The following is a 12371-nucleotide window of genomic DNA, read 5'->3' on the forward strand; positions in this document are numbered from 1 at the left end:
TACCACTCATCCATTTAAGGGTTGTGGGGGAGCTGGAGCCAATTACAGCTGCCATTGGTCAAGAGGCCGGGTCCACCCTGATCAGGTCACCAGTGTATCACGAGGCTTACATACAGAGAGAGAGAACCATCCTCACAAAACTTACAGGGTATCCAATTGTCCGATGTCTCTGAACTGTGGGAGGAACCCAGAGGAAAACCTGCAGACAGGGAGAGAACATGCAGACTCCACACAGAGAGACCAGGACCCTACTCCCTGTGAGGTGTCTCTATGCTATGCCAATGCACCTTCATCTGCACATTACAGAGGGTGTGTGATCAATCTGGCCGAGGGAAGTTGTGGCGCAGGAGGTAGAGCTGGACGTTCCACTGAGCAGAAGGTTGGCGGTTCGATCCCTGTCTCCCTGCACGCACCCTTATGAATTATATACGACAGGAAAAAAGTGCTGCACATAGATGTACTGTGTGAATGGCTGAATGGAAAAACAGAACTGTAAAGTGCTGAGTGGTCATCAGGACATGAAACAACGGCACAGACCTGCTCCACAACTAAAACCTTTGAATCTATGAAGGCTCGACACTCAGGAAACAGAGGTTTAGAAGCAGTGACAGAGTCAAGGTGTAAAAACATTCACTGCACTTCAGTGAAACAGAAATACAGTGGAAAAGGATCTAGTGAAAAAGAATCACATTCAGGTTGTGAGCTAGATTTCAGCTGACTACAAGTCATCACGTTTGGCACATTCAAAATGACAACACTGCAAGTGCCATTTAAAACGAATTGGGGTTGTAGATGCATTTATCCAAAACACTTCACAGTCGACACTGCACTTCAGAGGAAACCCACCAAGTTTGAAGTTGATCACATGAGTAGTCGAGACAATCTAAGGACAGACAGAAAAGACGGAAATCTGGCTTTATTAGTGGGACGACTCGTCCCGCCCAGTCAACCACAGAAATGTGTAGCCACTTGAAAAGAGATATGTTTGTATCGCGATCTTCCGTCTCCCCCCGTGACTTTTTCACAACGAAATAAAACACACGGAACCAGGTTTTTATTTTTGAAGAGATCTGTTATTTCTGTAAAACTCGAATGCTGCAGAGTTTAAGAAGGGGAACTTGGACAGCACCTCCCTCTGTCAGGAAGAGATAAAGGTTCTGTTTGGAACAACAAGTTATCAGACTGACTCACACCCACAAGATAAGACTGAAATGTGCACGTAATCTCAACAAAGCCTTAAAAACTAACAATGTCATGTATCAACAACAGCTTTATAAATCAGATTGTGAGAGGAGCTCTCTGTGATTGGGAGAATCCACTGAAATTAAACAAAATGTTGAGTCTCATTCGCGTAATGTTGTTCTGCAAAGGTCTTTGACTCATTGGTTTTATTGCTGCTTTATTTTAACATGGTAATGTCATTTTATTGGATGCAGCTTTTTCTTCTACATGTCCATAAACATGGTTCCATGTCCAGCTGAGTCCAGCAAAAGTTTGTAAAAGACGTGGGTGTGAGGGCCGTTGTGGTCAATGAGGCAAAAACCAGCAGAATACGAGGGTCTATTTTCAGCTCAAAGGCTGTTTTCGTCTTTTTCGTGTGTGTGTGAACGCAACCCTGTTGTTCAGAGCAGGCCCACCAGTTCAAACACCACCCCCCAGCTCCCCCTCTCCTCTGGCTGGACAGGTTTCCCCCAAAGGGCACCGGTTTCCTTCCATACATTGGCGATCGCAGAGCACAGGAGCCTGTGACTTTGTCAATGAAAGATATTCTTTATGAAAACAGAATGTACATATTCAAAGGGAAGGGGGGGGGGGGGTTAACTTGGAAAATTGGACCAATTCCATCCGAGTTCATCCCCTCCCTCCCTCCCTCCCTCCTTCCCTCCCTCCCTCCGCTCCCCTTCTCTCTCTCCATCCTGTCTGGCTCTAGGCAATGTGTTTCTCGTTGTCTGTCCCAATGCCTATAACTCAGCACGCTTGGTCGGCATATTTGTCCTGCTCCAAAACCACTCAAAACCAAATATAATTCCTTCTCCTTTCTCTAGCAATCTTTCTTTCAACGTTGCTTGTTTTTCCCAGAGTCATGCTGAAATTGAATCAATGGCCCTAATGAGAAAAACATTAAGAGCAATTTGCGAGCACTCTTTGAGAATAATTGTCACATATACAGAGGAGGAAATTAGCTCTATTTTCTGCAGGAACATTCTCTGCTCCCACAGGATACCTGTCCCCTTTTTCACTGTTTTGATAAGTTTATTGCACACATAAATTATAGTTTCAGGTCATGTGGACTTGGGCAAAGTACTTTAACATTCATTGTAAAGAATATATTATGTGTAAGGAGTAAAAATAAAATAAAAACATGGATTTAAACCTCTTTCCATTCTCCAGCTTCTGAAGATGTTGGTCTTTTTAAATTTGGAATTGGATACAGAGTCTAAATAAATCTAAATAGTTCTTAACAAAATGTATTTTCCAGGTTAGGGTTAGAACAGCAAGAACAGCAAAAGTTCAGTGAGGGAGAGTTTCCCCCTGACGTTGAACTTGGCGAGGTAGGAAGAGATGCATGTAGATCCTGTGAAAGCTTATGAATGAAATCAACACCGGTGAAGTTGTGTGAGGATGTGGCGCCTCCTCCCCACGGGGCGACCCGGTAATGAGGAAAACACTGTGGTTTCTTAATCATAAAGCAGCTTGGATTATAAAACTTCAAAATGTAGACCTTTATTATCTATTTCCCCCAACTATCATACGTATTTGGTGGGAAAAATAGTTGTATGGCTTATTATAAATAATTATGTCCCATAAATTCCTCTATGTGTGCTTCTATTTGATGTTATACAGAGAGGAAAATGTTCAAGCAGAGTCTGTTTTAAAGACAGGGGGCTTTTCAAGTCACTACCGATGGTCAAACTCCAATGATGCAATTCTTTTTTAACTTGGATCAACCAGTTACCGATGACACACAGTCAGAAGTGTGCCTTGACCTCCACAGATGCCCGTGGACCGGCCCAGCCTCAGTCTATAGGCCTGATCATCAAGCGGACAGTTTTCATGGAGTAGAAGCCTCCCCCATAGTCGGCCCAGAAGATCCCGTCCTGGAACTTGCTGCGGTAGACGCCTCCATTGTACCAAACCCCGTTAAGGTTTGCCTGGCCGCAGGCGTTGTACCACCAGCCGCCTTTGTGGAAATGGGCACAGTTACCTGAGGTGGGAGGAAAAGGAAGAGGGATGATGAGATCGGTGAGGAAGAGTGTTTTTCACAGAGGGAGGGATTCAAAAAACACATGTTATGTTGTCTGCAGAATACAACAATGAAAACTCTTTATGTAATTCAGTGCGTTTATTAAGGCAGAGTCATTGCCTCTGCCTGTCCCACCACTGCATCCACGTTTTTGATATCAGTTATTTTTTTTATACATATATCACCAGGCAAATTTTGCAACCAGTCATAGTGGTGTGATGTAGCAAAGTAGAAATACGAATTTCTTACTTCATTTTTGGGTACTTTTCACATTTACTCCACTACATATATCAAAAAATATCTGTACTTTCTACTCACTACATTTTTAAAATGCAATGTGTTACATGTTCACATTGGCTTTTATATTTTTAAAGGTAAATCAATAACGGGAGAGGAATTGGTTTCATGATCCAATCAGAGCGGGAGGTAACATTAGACAGGAGAGGCGGAGACTCAGCCACAACATTTTACACTGTTTCATTCAGAAAATAGGCTACACTCAGCCAGTTCTTTACTTTCAATACTCATAATCAAATATAGTATATTAAAAAGACATAAATTACTTTTACTCAAGCAGGAAAATTATGGTTGTGGTAATTTTTGTGTGCAAGTTTATTTTTACTTAAGTAAAATGTACCTGTGAAAGCATCCTTGTCTCGATCCAGTGTAGTGAACTGTTTGCCGTTGTGGCTGCTGAGCGAGTCCCCGGCGTTGCCCTGGTAGGTGCCCAGCCGCAGGCGGTAGTCCTCGCTCTGCGGCTCCAGGTGGAAGCTGCTGTACTGAGCGTAGACCTTTTTGCCCATCCAGTCCTCCAGCTCCACCAGCAGCTTGTAGTCCCCCTGCCTCCCCAGATTGTAGATGCCTTCCAGGCCGAGCCAGTACTCCCCGTCTATGTTGCCAAAGCCGCTCTGAGTCAAAGGAAGATTAAAAGGAAGGTTTCAGAGAAATGACAGAAAATAATGCACCTTGTTTGTTGTGCGGCAGCCCCGGGGTGTTTAGAAACACGAGAGTTGTTTAGGAACTTTTGGGAGACGCCGCAGATTTGTTAACAGAACAGATGGGACTTTTCTTTTTGATAACATTTCCCTCGTGGATCTGTAGTTAAGACAAACTTCAAACGATAAAAAAAAACTGACTAAGGAAAACAATGCCCCCTGTCTTTGACATTCCCGAGAAAGACAAGTTGTAAAATTTTGTGCTGGAAAATAAGCATCTATCTTCAAAACGCTGGTTCATCACTCAAACGCCACAGATCTCTCAGATCAAAATCGAGTGGTGCTTGTGTCGAATAACCTCGAGCAATCTACATCTGGCCATGTGCCCTCAGAACACTTCACTTGGTCGAGGAGACTGAGGTTTGTGATTGTGGATTAGTCGAGTGAGCCAGGAGACGATGAATGATGTGGGGTTTCAGTCTGGGGCCTCCTCTCCGATGCAGTGTGTGCGTGTGTGTGTGTGTACATGTGGTGGCTTTGTGGGAGAGCGTGGAGGCAAATCACTGTTGAAGAGACCATTTAGCTTCCAGTTACACATGCACAAGCCTGGCCGGGCCGAATGGAACACTGGATTTCTGCGGCTGCCAGCGGCGATATCCTCCATCTCATTCTCACAGAGCTTTGATGAGACGGCTCTGTACGGTGTGGCGCAGTAAGCCAAGCGGCCATCCATCCAGGAAGGCACCATAGTAGCAGCGGTTTTGGAAAGAAACGGCTGAAGATTGAGCTGTGGAACATACCTTCCTCAGCGGGCCATCTAATGTTTCATAATGGGGATCTCAAACCAAACGAGCAGACTAACAGTGGTGCTGACGTTATATTTTGCAGTAAGTGAAAACACAAGGACACTGGCCTCGGATATAGCCCCAAACACTCCAGATCATTGGCACAACTGTTGTCTCTGAATGAGCCAAGTATTCAGAATATTGGCCGGAGAGAGAGGAGAGAGAAAATGGGAGACAGATCATGCCAGGAGACGTGACATTATAATCACCTTGTAGCTCTCCCAGTTCCTGAAGAAGTTGACAGAGCCGTCCCTCCTGGTCTGGATCACGGTCCAGCCCCCGTTGTCTATGTCCTGTTCGCACCAGACCTGCAGTGGCCGCTCTGCTTCGTCTGGTCGGATCAGGTACATGCCGCTGGTGCTGTGGCCGGCTTCCTGTGCCTCCAAACAGTCTCTAAATGGGCCTGCAAGCAAGACACGACAATAACACTTATTTAACAGCCAAAATTAGTTTTGAAAATCAAGTTAATTGCAAGCTTTCACGTCAGCGATGCAATTTCACTGAGTGATACTGCTTTTTGTTTTCGGGCCGGGGACGATTTTCCACGGTTTAGCTTCAGACCTGTACACATCTGACTAATCACAATGCGTGTTGTTGACAATGACACATTTTGAAGCTATAGCTGTAGAAAAAGAACCACTCCCTCCTCTGTCAACTCCATTATAAAGTTATTTGTCGATTTTTTTAATATAATTATCTATGGCTGTTGATTCAAGTTATTTTTGTTCTCAGGATATGATGTAGCTGACTTGAAGCAAGGATCAAGAAACAGGTGACCCAACCCCTGTCAAAAATTAACCAAAATGCACACAACAAACAACAAACGGGACATTTGTCAAATTAAATACATTGTGAAATACATTGAATGTGACAATGTGTTCTTCTCTCTTCATTTAGGATATTCCAACGTATTGCATCTTTTTTTTCTAATTTTAAAGTAAAAGCAGCAGAAAAAGTAGTGCCAGATTATCATCGCTAATGTTTCCATCTTTTTTTTTTCTAAGGCATGATATTTTTATCCTAATAATTTATTCGCTGAATCATGGTTCGTTAAAAATTAGTTGTCAGATGCAATCTACGCTATTTCCTCCCGTTTACCCGTTTTACCACTGATGCGCAAAGGTTACTTCTGTTTTGATGTTCCTAAAATGGTTGAAACATGTGTCAGACAGACTCTGATCTCAACTCAAGCTTCAACACAAATATAGTGGCTTTATTTTGGCCTTGTGGGCCAGTTTTGAAAAAGCTTTGCACCAAAAGAATGAAACAACAGCATCAGTGCCATTAGTTTACATAATGAAGAAAACACTGTGTGTGACAGAGGTTTAACTATGAAGGAAAGACCAGTGAACAGGCACAAAACCGCACAGACAATCTAATAGAAAACACATTTATCCGGGTTCACAAAGATACCCTTGTTTACTATGTCCTCCCGGAACAGCAGAGAAAAATGGGGCTAATTAAATTTTTTATAAGAACCTTACAACTTGCCATCACTCTAGATTGGAAAGTGGTCACCACTGTTTTTAAGTGGTAAGAGTGCGGCCCTTTTCAAGGTAATTCTCATTAGAAGAATTTTTATTATAAACACATGTAGCACTGACTTTACATAAAGAGGCATATAAATCTACCAGGGTCCCTGCTATTAATATAATATAGTTAAGGAGTCCATTCACAACATGAAACTTAACAGGAGCTTATATGAGTCAGCCGGGGTCTTGTCCACATCTCACATGCAATGGAACAGTCTCACATGGATCATTTTGCTGCACTGAATTCCTACACACTTTATTATTCTTTGGCAAGGCCAATCTAAATGTGTCAGGAATTTTCTGTTGATGAGGACAAATTCGCACCCGCTACGTTTTTCTTTGCTTTGCTTTATGTCCCCTGCCTAAATTCAGACGTTACAACGTTTCTATTTCCACTCTCGTTTGTGTTCTTTCTGTGGAGCGGGGAGCAGAGTTCCAGCTGAATTAGCAAATCTTTAACCTTTCAGAATGAGGCCACTGGCCCACCTGCGGCTGTACTCAAACCCAGAGATTATTCTTTTGTTATGGTTGGCCTGCAAAGTCAGAGCTGCTCCAAATATTACACTGACTGTTTTGGATTTTCCTGAGTGGATCAAGGTTGAAATGAATGAAAAATAACAAAGCAGATGGATGGATGGATGGATTGATAGATGGATGGACAGATGGACAGATGGATGATAGATGGATGGGTGCATAAATGGATGGATGGACGGATCCATTCTCTCACCTATACCTTCTGTACTGAAGTTCCTCTCGGGAGGAGTCTGGACTTCCAGGGTATCACCTGTGGGCGATGGCCCAGAGCGGGAGCCCCTCTCCCGCACAAACCTTTGATTGTGGTCCCTCTGGATCTCATTGGTGAAACGTGGCACATTGACAGGAATGTTTTCAGGCACCACCTGCACTAGTGGAGGTCCCATTGGTGGGTGCTCATGCCTGCGGCTGTACACTTGCATACACTGCTCCTCCAGTGCTCCAATCAGCACCGACTGGTTGTTCACCACTGCCGACAGGGCTGAGTATTTGGTCTCCAGTTCCCTGTACCTGGAGGCCAGACGTAGGGACTCAGAGGTGGCGTTGAGGATGCGTGTCTCCAGCTGTGCCAGCTCCAGTGAGTTGTCCCTCTTCCTGATGATCTCATGCAGCAGCTGCATGTAGAGTTGGGTCACCCTCGAGTTCATGTTCCTGCTCTCCTTCCTCAATAGCTTCATCTCATTCACCAAGTTGCCGTCCACGTCGACCACCAGCTTCAAAGTCTCCATCTCCCCACGCTGCTTGGACAGAAGGTCGCGCACTGCAGCCACGTCCAAGCGCGTCACTCGGTCCTTGTCAGTGGAATAACCCCGAGCAGCACAGATGGGGCCTGTGATCTTCTGCTCGGGGACCAGGAAGGTGTAAGAGCATTTCTTGGTTTCCCCGTTGGCCACTGGTGCCCTCCGTGTCCGAGAGAGAATGGGGTTATTGGTGAGGGCATGGGAGTTGCTCCAGAGGGCCAGACCAAGCAGCGCAAATAGACTCCATGTTCCAGGTCCCATGGTTCTTCCTCCCTTTAGCACCAAACTACAGATCTATAAACAGGAAAGAACAAGGACAATTTTACTTTCAGGGCAAAACTGGTGTTATTCTATTTTGTAGGCTGCTAATTGTCAATAAATTCCATCAAAAAGTTATTAAAGTGTACTCGTCCATCTCTCAATACTTACCAGCTCCCCTACACTTGCTCCAGGATTTAACTTCAAGTCCATTGCTTCCTAGAGAATAGGCTAATGTATGTGCTTTAAAACAGCTGATGATAGCCAATGGGTCAGTGATACGTTAGAGTGTATGTTTCAAAAACTATTTGACGGTTGCACAGATATGCATGGTCTCCAGAGGATGATTACCAATGACATTAAATGTGTCATGTAGTTTTTGACAAAATACAAGAAGAACTTATAATGTTCTTCACTTTATTTGGTGTGTTATGTTAGCATTGGCATAGTTGGGGACTATTTTCCACTGTGGACCAATACACAGTTTGTGTAATAGGAGTAGCCTATTAACAGCATTAGAAAGCAATTGTCTCAAACAAAACCATTATAAACGGATGTTCCTCATAATGTCGCCCAAAACTTATTGGCTCACTCATCAAAGTTTTTGGACCCCAGCTAAGATCTATGACATCTATGACACTGCTATATAATGCTTTGGCTTCACTTATATTAAGCACATTTTTTGTTGATTGGTTTTAGTATTTTCTTTTGACCTGTAGACATGAGAGAAATCACCAGATATCCTTTAAGTGTTTTGCTTCAATTTTTTCCACCACTCATCTTGTACTTTCTGTTCAATTTCCTCCCATGCACTCCATAAAAATATGTTGCTATTCAGATTTCCTTTTTTCTTGTATTACCCAATATATTCCAACCATAGTGCCGGCAAAGCTAAAATAGACAGAGAGCATCTGTTGACATAAAAGCCTGTGGTCATGATTCAAAGCACAAGACTGGCTTGATTCTTTAGTAGTTAGTGAGCTTTTAAATGCAAAGTGAAAAGACGCTCCTGCTCCCGGCAGGATGTGCCATCTGGTTCGCTTGTGGTGGACTAAGAGCAGTGTCACCCACCCACCCACCACAACTCTGTTATCGTTACCCGTATTTTCAATACATTCCTTTATGTGTTGTCTTTCATTAAGCCCCTCACCACAAGTGTATCAGGTGTCTGGGGGTGTGCAAGTGCAGGGATCTGTTTCTCCACATCCTCCATTAACCTCCCCTATATCCTTTCAGTTTACCTGCACTGGCTCGTGGAAAAAACACCAACCTTTGAGTCTGAAAAGATTCAAATTTAACATGAATGTAAGCTGTAGAAATTGAATCTGTGCAGCCATGGAGGACTCTGATCATATTATTTATAAGGTGCCACATCCACTGTCAGTCTTTCATCGATTCTTGAGTTGTAGAACCATCAGTGGTGAGCACCACGATAGAAAACAGCCCGGTAATTATCACTGGGCCAGTCTGACTCTTTGTGAATTCTGTCTTCTCTGCCCGACGGGCACACGCCACAAATTTGAATTTGATGCGGAAACAAAACAGATTTAACGTTTGAGCGGTGGCAGAGGGAGCTGGAATCCCTCATCTATGAGTAATGTTTTCTGGAGTCTATTTTTGGATGGAAAAGCTTGTGTGTTGATCTTATTGGTTTTGACAGCACAACGAATGGAGCAGGAGTGGGTGATGACCCAAAAATGCACGTTAAGTAAGAGATCCCACCTTCCACAATCCTGTAGCGAGGCCCTGCTCTGGGAGCCGGGGCTACCGGCGAGCCAACTGCAGGCTGATTTTGGCGGCCGTGCCAAAATCAGAAGCCTGTCAGAAGGCAGTCGGATGAATATGGCCAAGAAGTAACCTGCGCCTAACACTTCTGACGGAAAGACACTTTGACCCACTTCATATCTGAGCTCATCAAAAACAAATCCAGTGAGGATTTTAACAGATGGCAAAGAGACAGGACAAAATGAGTCCAAGACAGAGACAGCAGGGGCTTTGAATCTTTTCTGAGGTCGACTCTTGATGTTTACTTGCACTCAAGAGTTCTCACCACAGTTAATAGGACTGATCCCAGAGCATTACCTAAGCTCAAACTGCTGCTCTAACAGAATAGTATCCTTTTGTCATTGTCATAGGAAAAAACAAGCGTGTCTCAAGAGTAAAATGTAATACGAAGCTGTGTGTTTTCATTAAGCACAATGGCGTCTTTACAGAAAGCACAGAGAGTACCTAAGTCAACATAGATTTTTTATAACTATGTTGTTGCAGCAATGTTATTGAAACTGCCCCGAAGCCTGTGTTTTTGTTTTAACGTATGGAACAAGGTGCAGATTGTTTCGTCACAGATTATGAAGCATCTGAGGGCAGAGGAAAAGTGCACTTTGAGGAAAACGGGCCATGTGTCAGCACTCAGAGACACCTTGGCACTGTCACTCCGCTATTATTACCCAGAGAGAACTTCTCCCTGTTTTTTCCGTAATCAGGGGTCATCCCCCTTTCAATAGCATGGTCTCAGCAATTGGCCCGTCTTCACGTCTCCAACCCCACAATATGAATCTCACGAGCCCTCGACCTGACAGGAGTGACGGTGTTTACAGAGAGGGCTCGTCAGCCGGGCCGCTGAATCTCATCTGCCGCTGCCACCACCAGGCTTCTCTCCGTCGTTCACACCCTGCTGGTCTTCATCAAGGCGGCCCTTTTTTTGTTGACTTATTGGAGAGGTATTTTCTCCTCTACTCTCCCTCACTCCAAGCCAGATCGGGCCATATGCAGCCACCTCATCTATATTAATGCCGTGCTCACAGGTCAAACTTTGCGGTGGCTGCTTTTCCCAGCCCAGAGTGGGAAGGGGGGACGGAGCCAATCGACCCATTGACTCGAATTGCCACCACTAAGCTCTGCCTTACTGGTACACACCTCAATTAAAAGTTGTTTTATGTATATTCAAGCCCAGAAAAAGCTTACACCACATTTGCACCCATAACTTTCTCTCCAACATTAAAACTTTTTTGCGGCATTTGCTTTCGTCCAACAGATTTTTAGGAGTTAGCCAGTTAGCCCACAAGTTATTCCAATGGTGCGACTGATTAGATCCATCTGCTGACAAGATGCAGTAGGTTCACACTCGGTGAATTGAATCAGGAAACGGGTTTTTACAATAAATATAAATATCTTAAAGTGGTCAAATGTTAAACTCAAATTTATTTAAATTTAATAATCATTCCATTGTTATTCTATGAAGCATCCTGGGTGTGAGGCACATCTAACTTTAATCTAACAACAGTGTTTAAAATCACATTGAACTTTGCTTGTAAATTCTGTTTTGCTTATTTGCAGTTAAGACAAGAAATATCTAGCAATGTGGACACTTTAACAGAGAGGATACAGAATATATACATGGGCCACATGAGTTTGATGAATAACCAGGACACAATGGAGCAAAAATAATAATCTTACCTGTGTCAGTGAGTGAGTTTAGTCAATGGTCCGGGATGTGCAGGTAAGACCCAGCCTAGGCGTCTCAGTTGTGGTTCCTATGTGGGTTCATGCTCTCCATTCTCCTCCTCTCACTCCCAGTCTCCCCCTATGTGCTGCTCTCATTGAGAATGAAGGTCTGCACTCAGCTATGGCACAGGCAAACACCGTCCACCGAGGGAGAGAACAGTGGAGGGTGGTCCGTACCCAGAAAGAGGGAGGCTGATGTTGTAATTTTCTCTGGCTCGGCCCTGCCTTCTCCTCTGATGTCACATTTAAAAGTCTCAGCATGGCAGAAACAAAAACTAGGTGATGACTGAGAGTCACTGAACACACCGAATATCAGGTTAACTGTCTCCCACACACACAGCTTATCTATCGGGCTTGTAGAAGGTAATGACCCACACTTACATGCACACACAGATACACACACAAACACACACTTTGTCTTTGTTTCTGTCACACAAAGAGACACATTCATTTCTCAGCCTCACTTATATTTACATTTCTCGGAGTCTATACTTCCTCCGGCTCACAAAGCGTCTCTCAATTAGCTCCATATAATGACTGAGCGGTTCTGGCAACTTCAGTAGTTTCAACATGATGGCATTAGGCCAGTTTTTTCTGATGTGACTGTTTCTCTCTCTCCGTTTATGGGGGTGAGTGTGTCTCATGTGGCAGAGTCCAAGAACTATTGGCAGCTGTGTTTATTTGGTTATGAGGACAATAAGCAGAGGGCTCTGTGGAGAAAAGAAAAACCAATGGCCCTCAGCTAAATGTTTTGGATTGAAGAGGAAGCACAGGCTTTG

At 44.0% G+C, this 12371-nt stretch overlaps 1 protein-coding gene across 2 annotated transcripts; it reads right to left on the reverse strand.

Annotated features, from left to right (window-relative positions):
• Positions 1-1903: 1903 nt before the first annotated feature.
• On the reverse strand, positions 1904-11979 carry angptl1b (angiopoietin-like 1b). 2 transcript variants are annotated; one of them, XM_062405317.1, is made up of 5 exons: positions 11545-11979; positions 7290-8124; positions 5234-5427; positions 3882-4152; positions 1904-3205 (listed from the first exon to the last, which is right to left on the reverse strand). In XM_062405317.1, the coding sequence occupies exons 2-5, from the start codon at positions 8089-8091 to the stop codon at positions 3018-3020; spliced, it is 1455 nt and encodes a 484-aa protein (XP_062261301.1). In that variant the 5' UTR covers positions 8092-8124; positions 11545-11979; the 3' UTR covers positions 1904-3017. The 2 variants fall into 2 exon arrangements, with proteins under 2 accessions (XP_062261301.1, XP_062261300.1); XM_062405316.1 differs by having other exon boundaries at positions 7284-8124.
• Positions 11980-12371: the final 392 nt, after the last annotated feature.

This window comes from Platichthys flesus, chromosome 14 (genome assembly GCF_949316205.1).
Source record: "Platichthys flesus chromosome 14, fPlaFle2.1, whole genome shotgun sequence".
NCBI classification, from domain to species: domain Eukaryota; kingdom Metazoa; phylum Chordata; class Actinopteri; order Pleuronectiformes; family Pleuronectidae; genus Platichthys; species Platichthys flesus.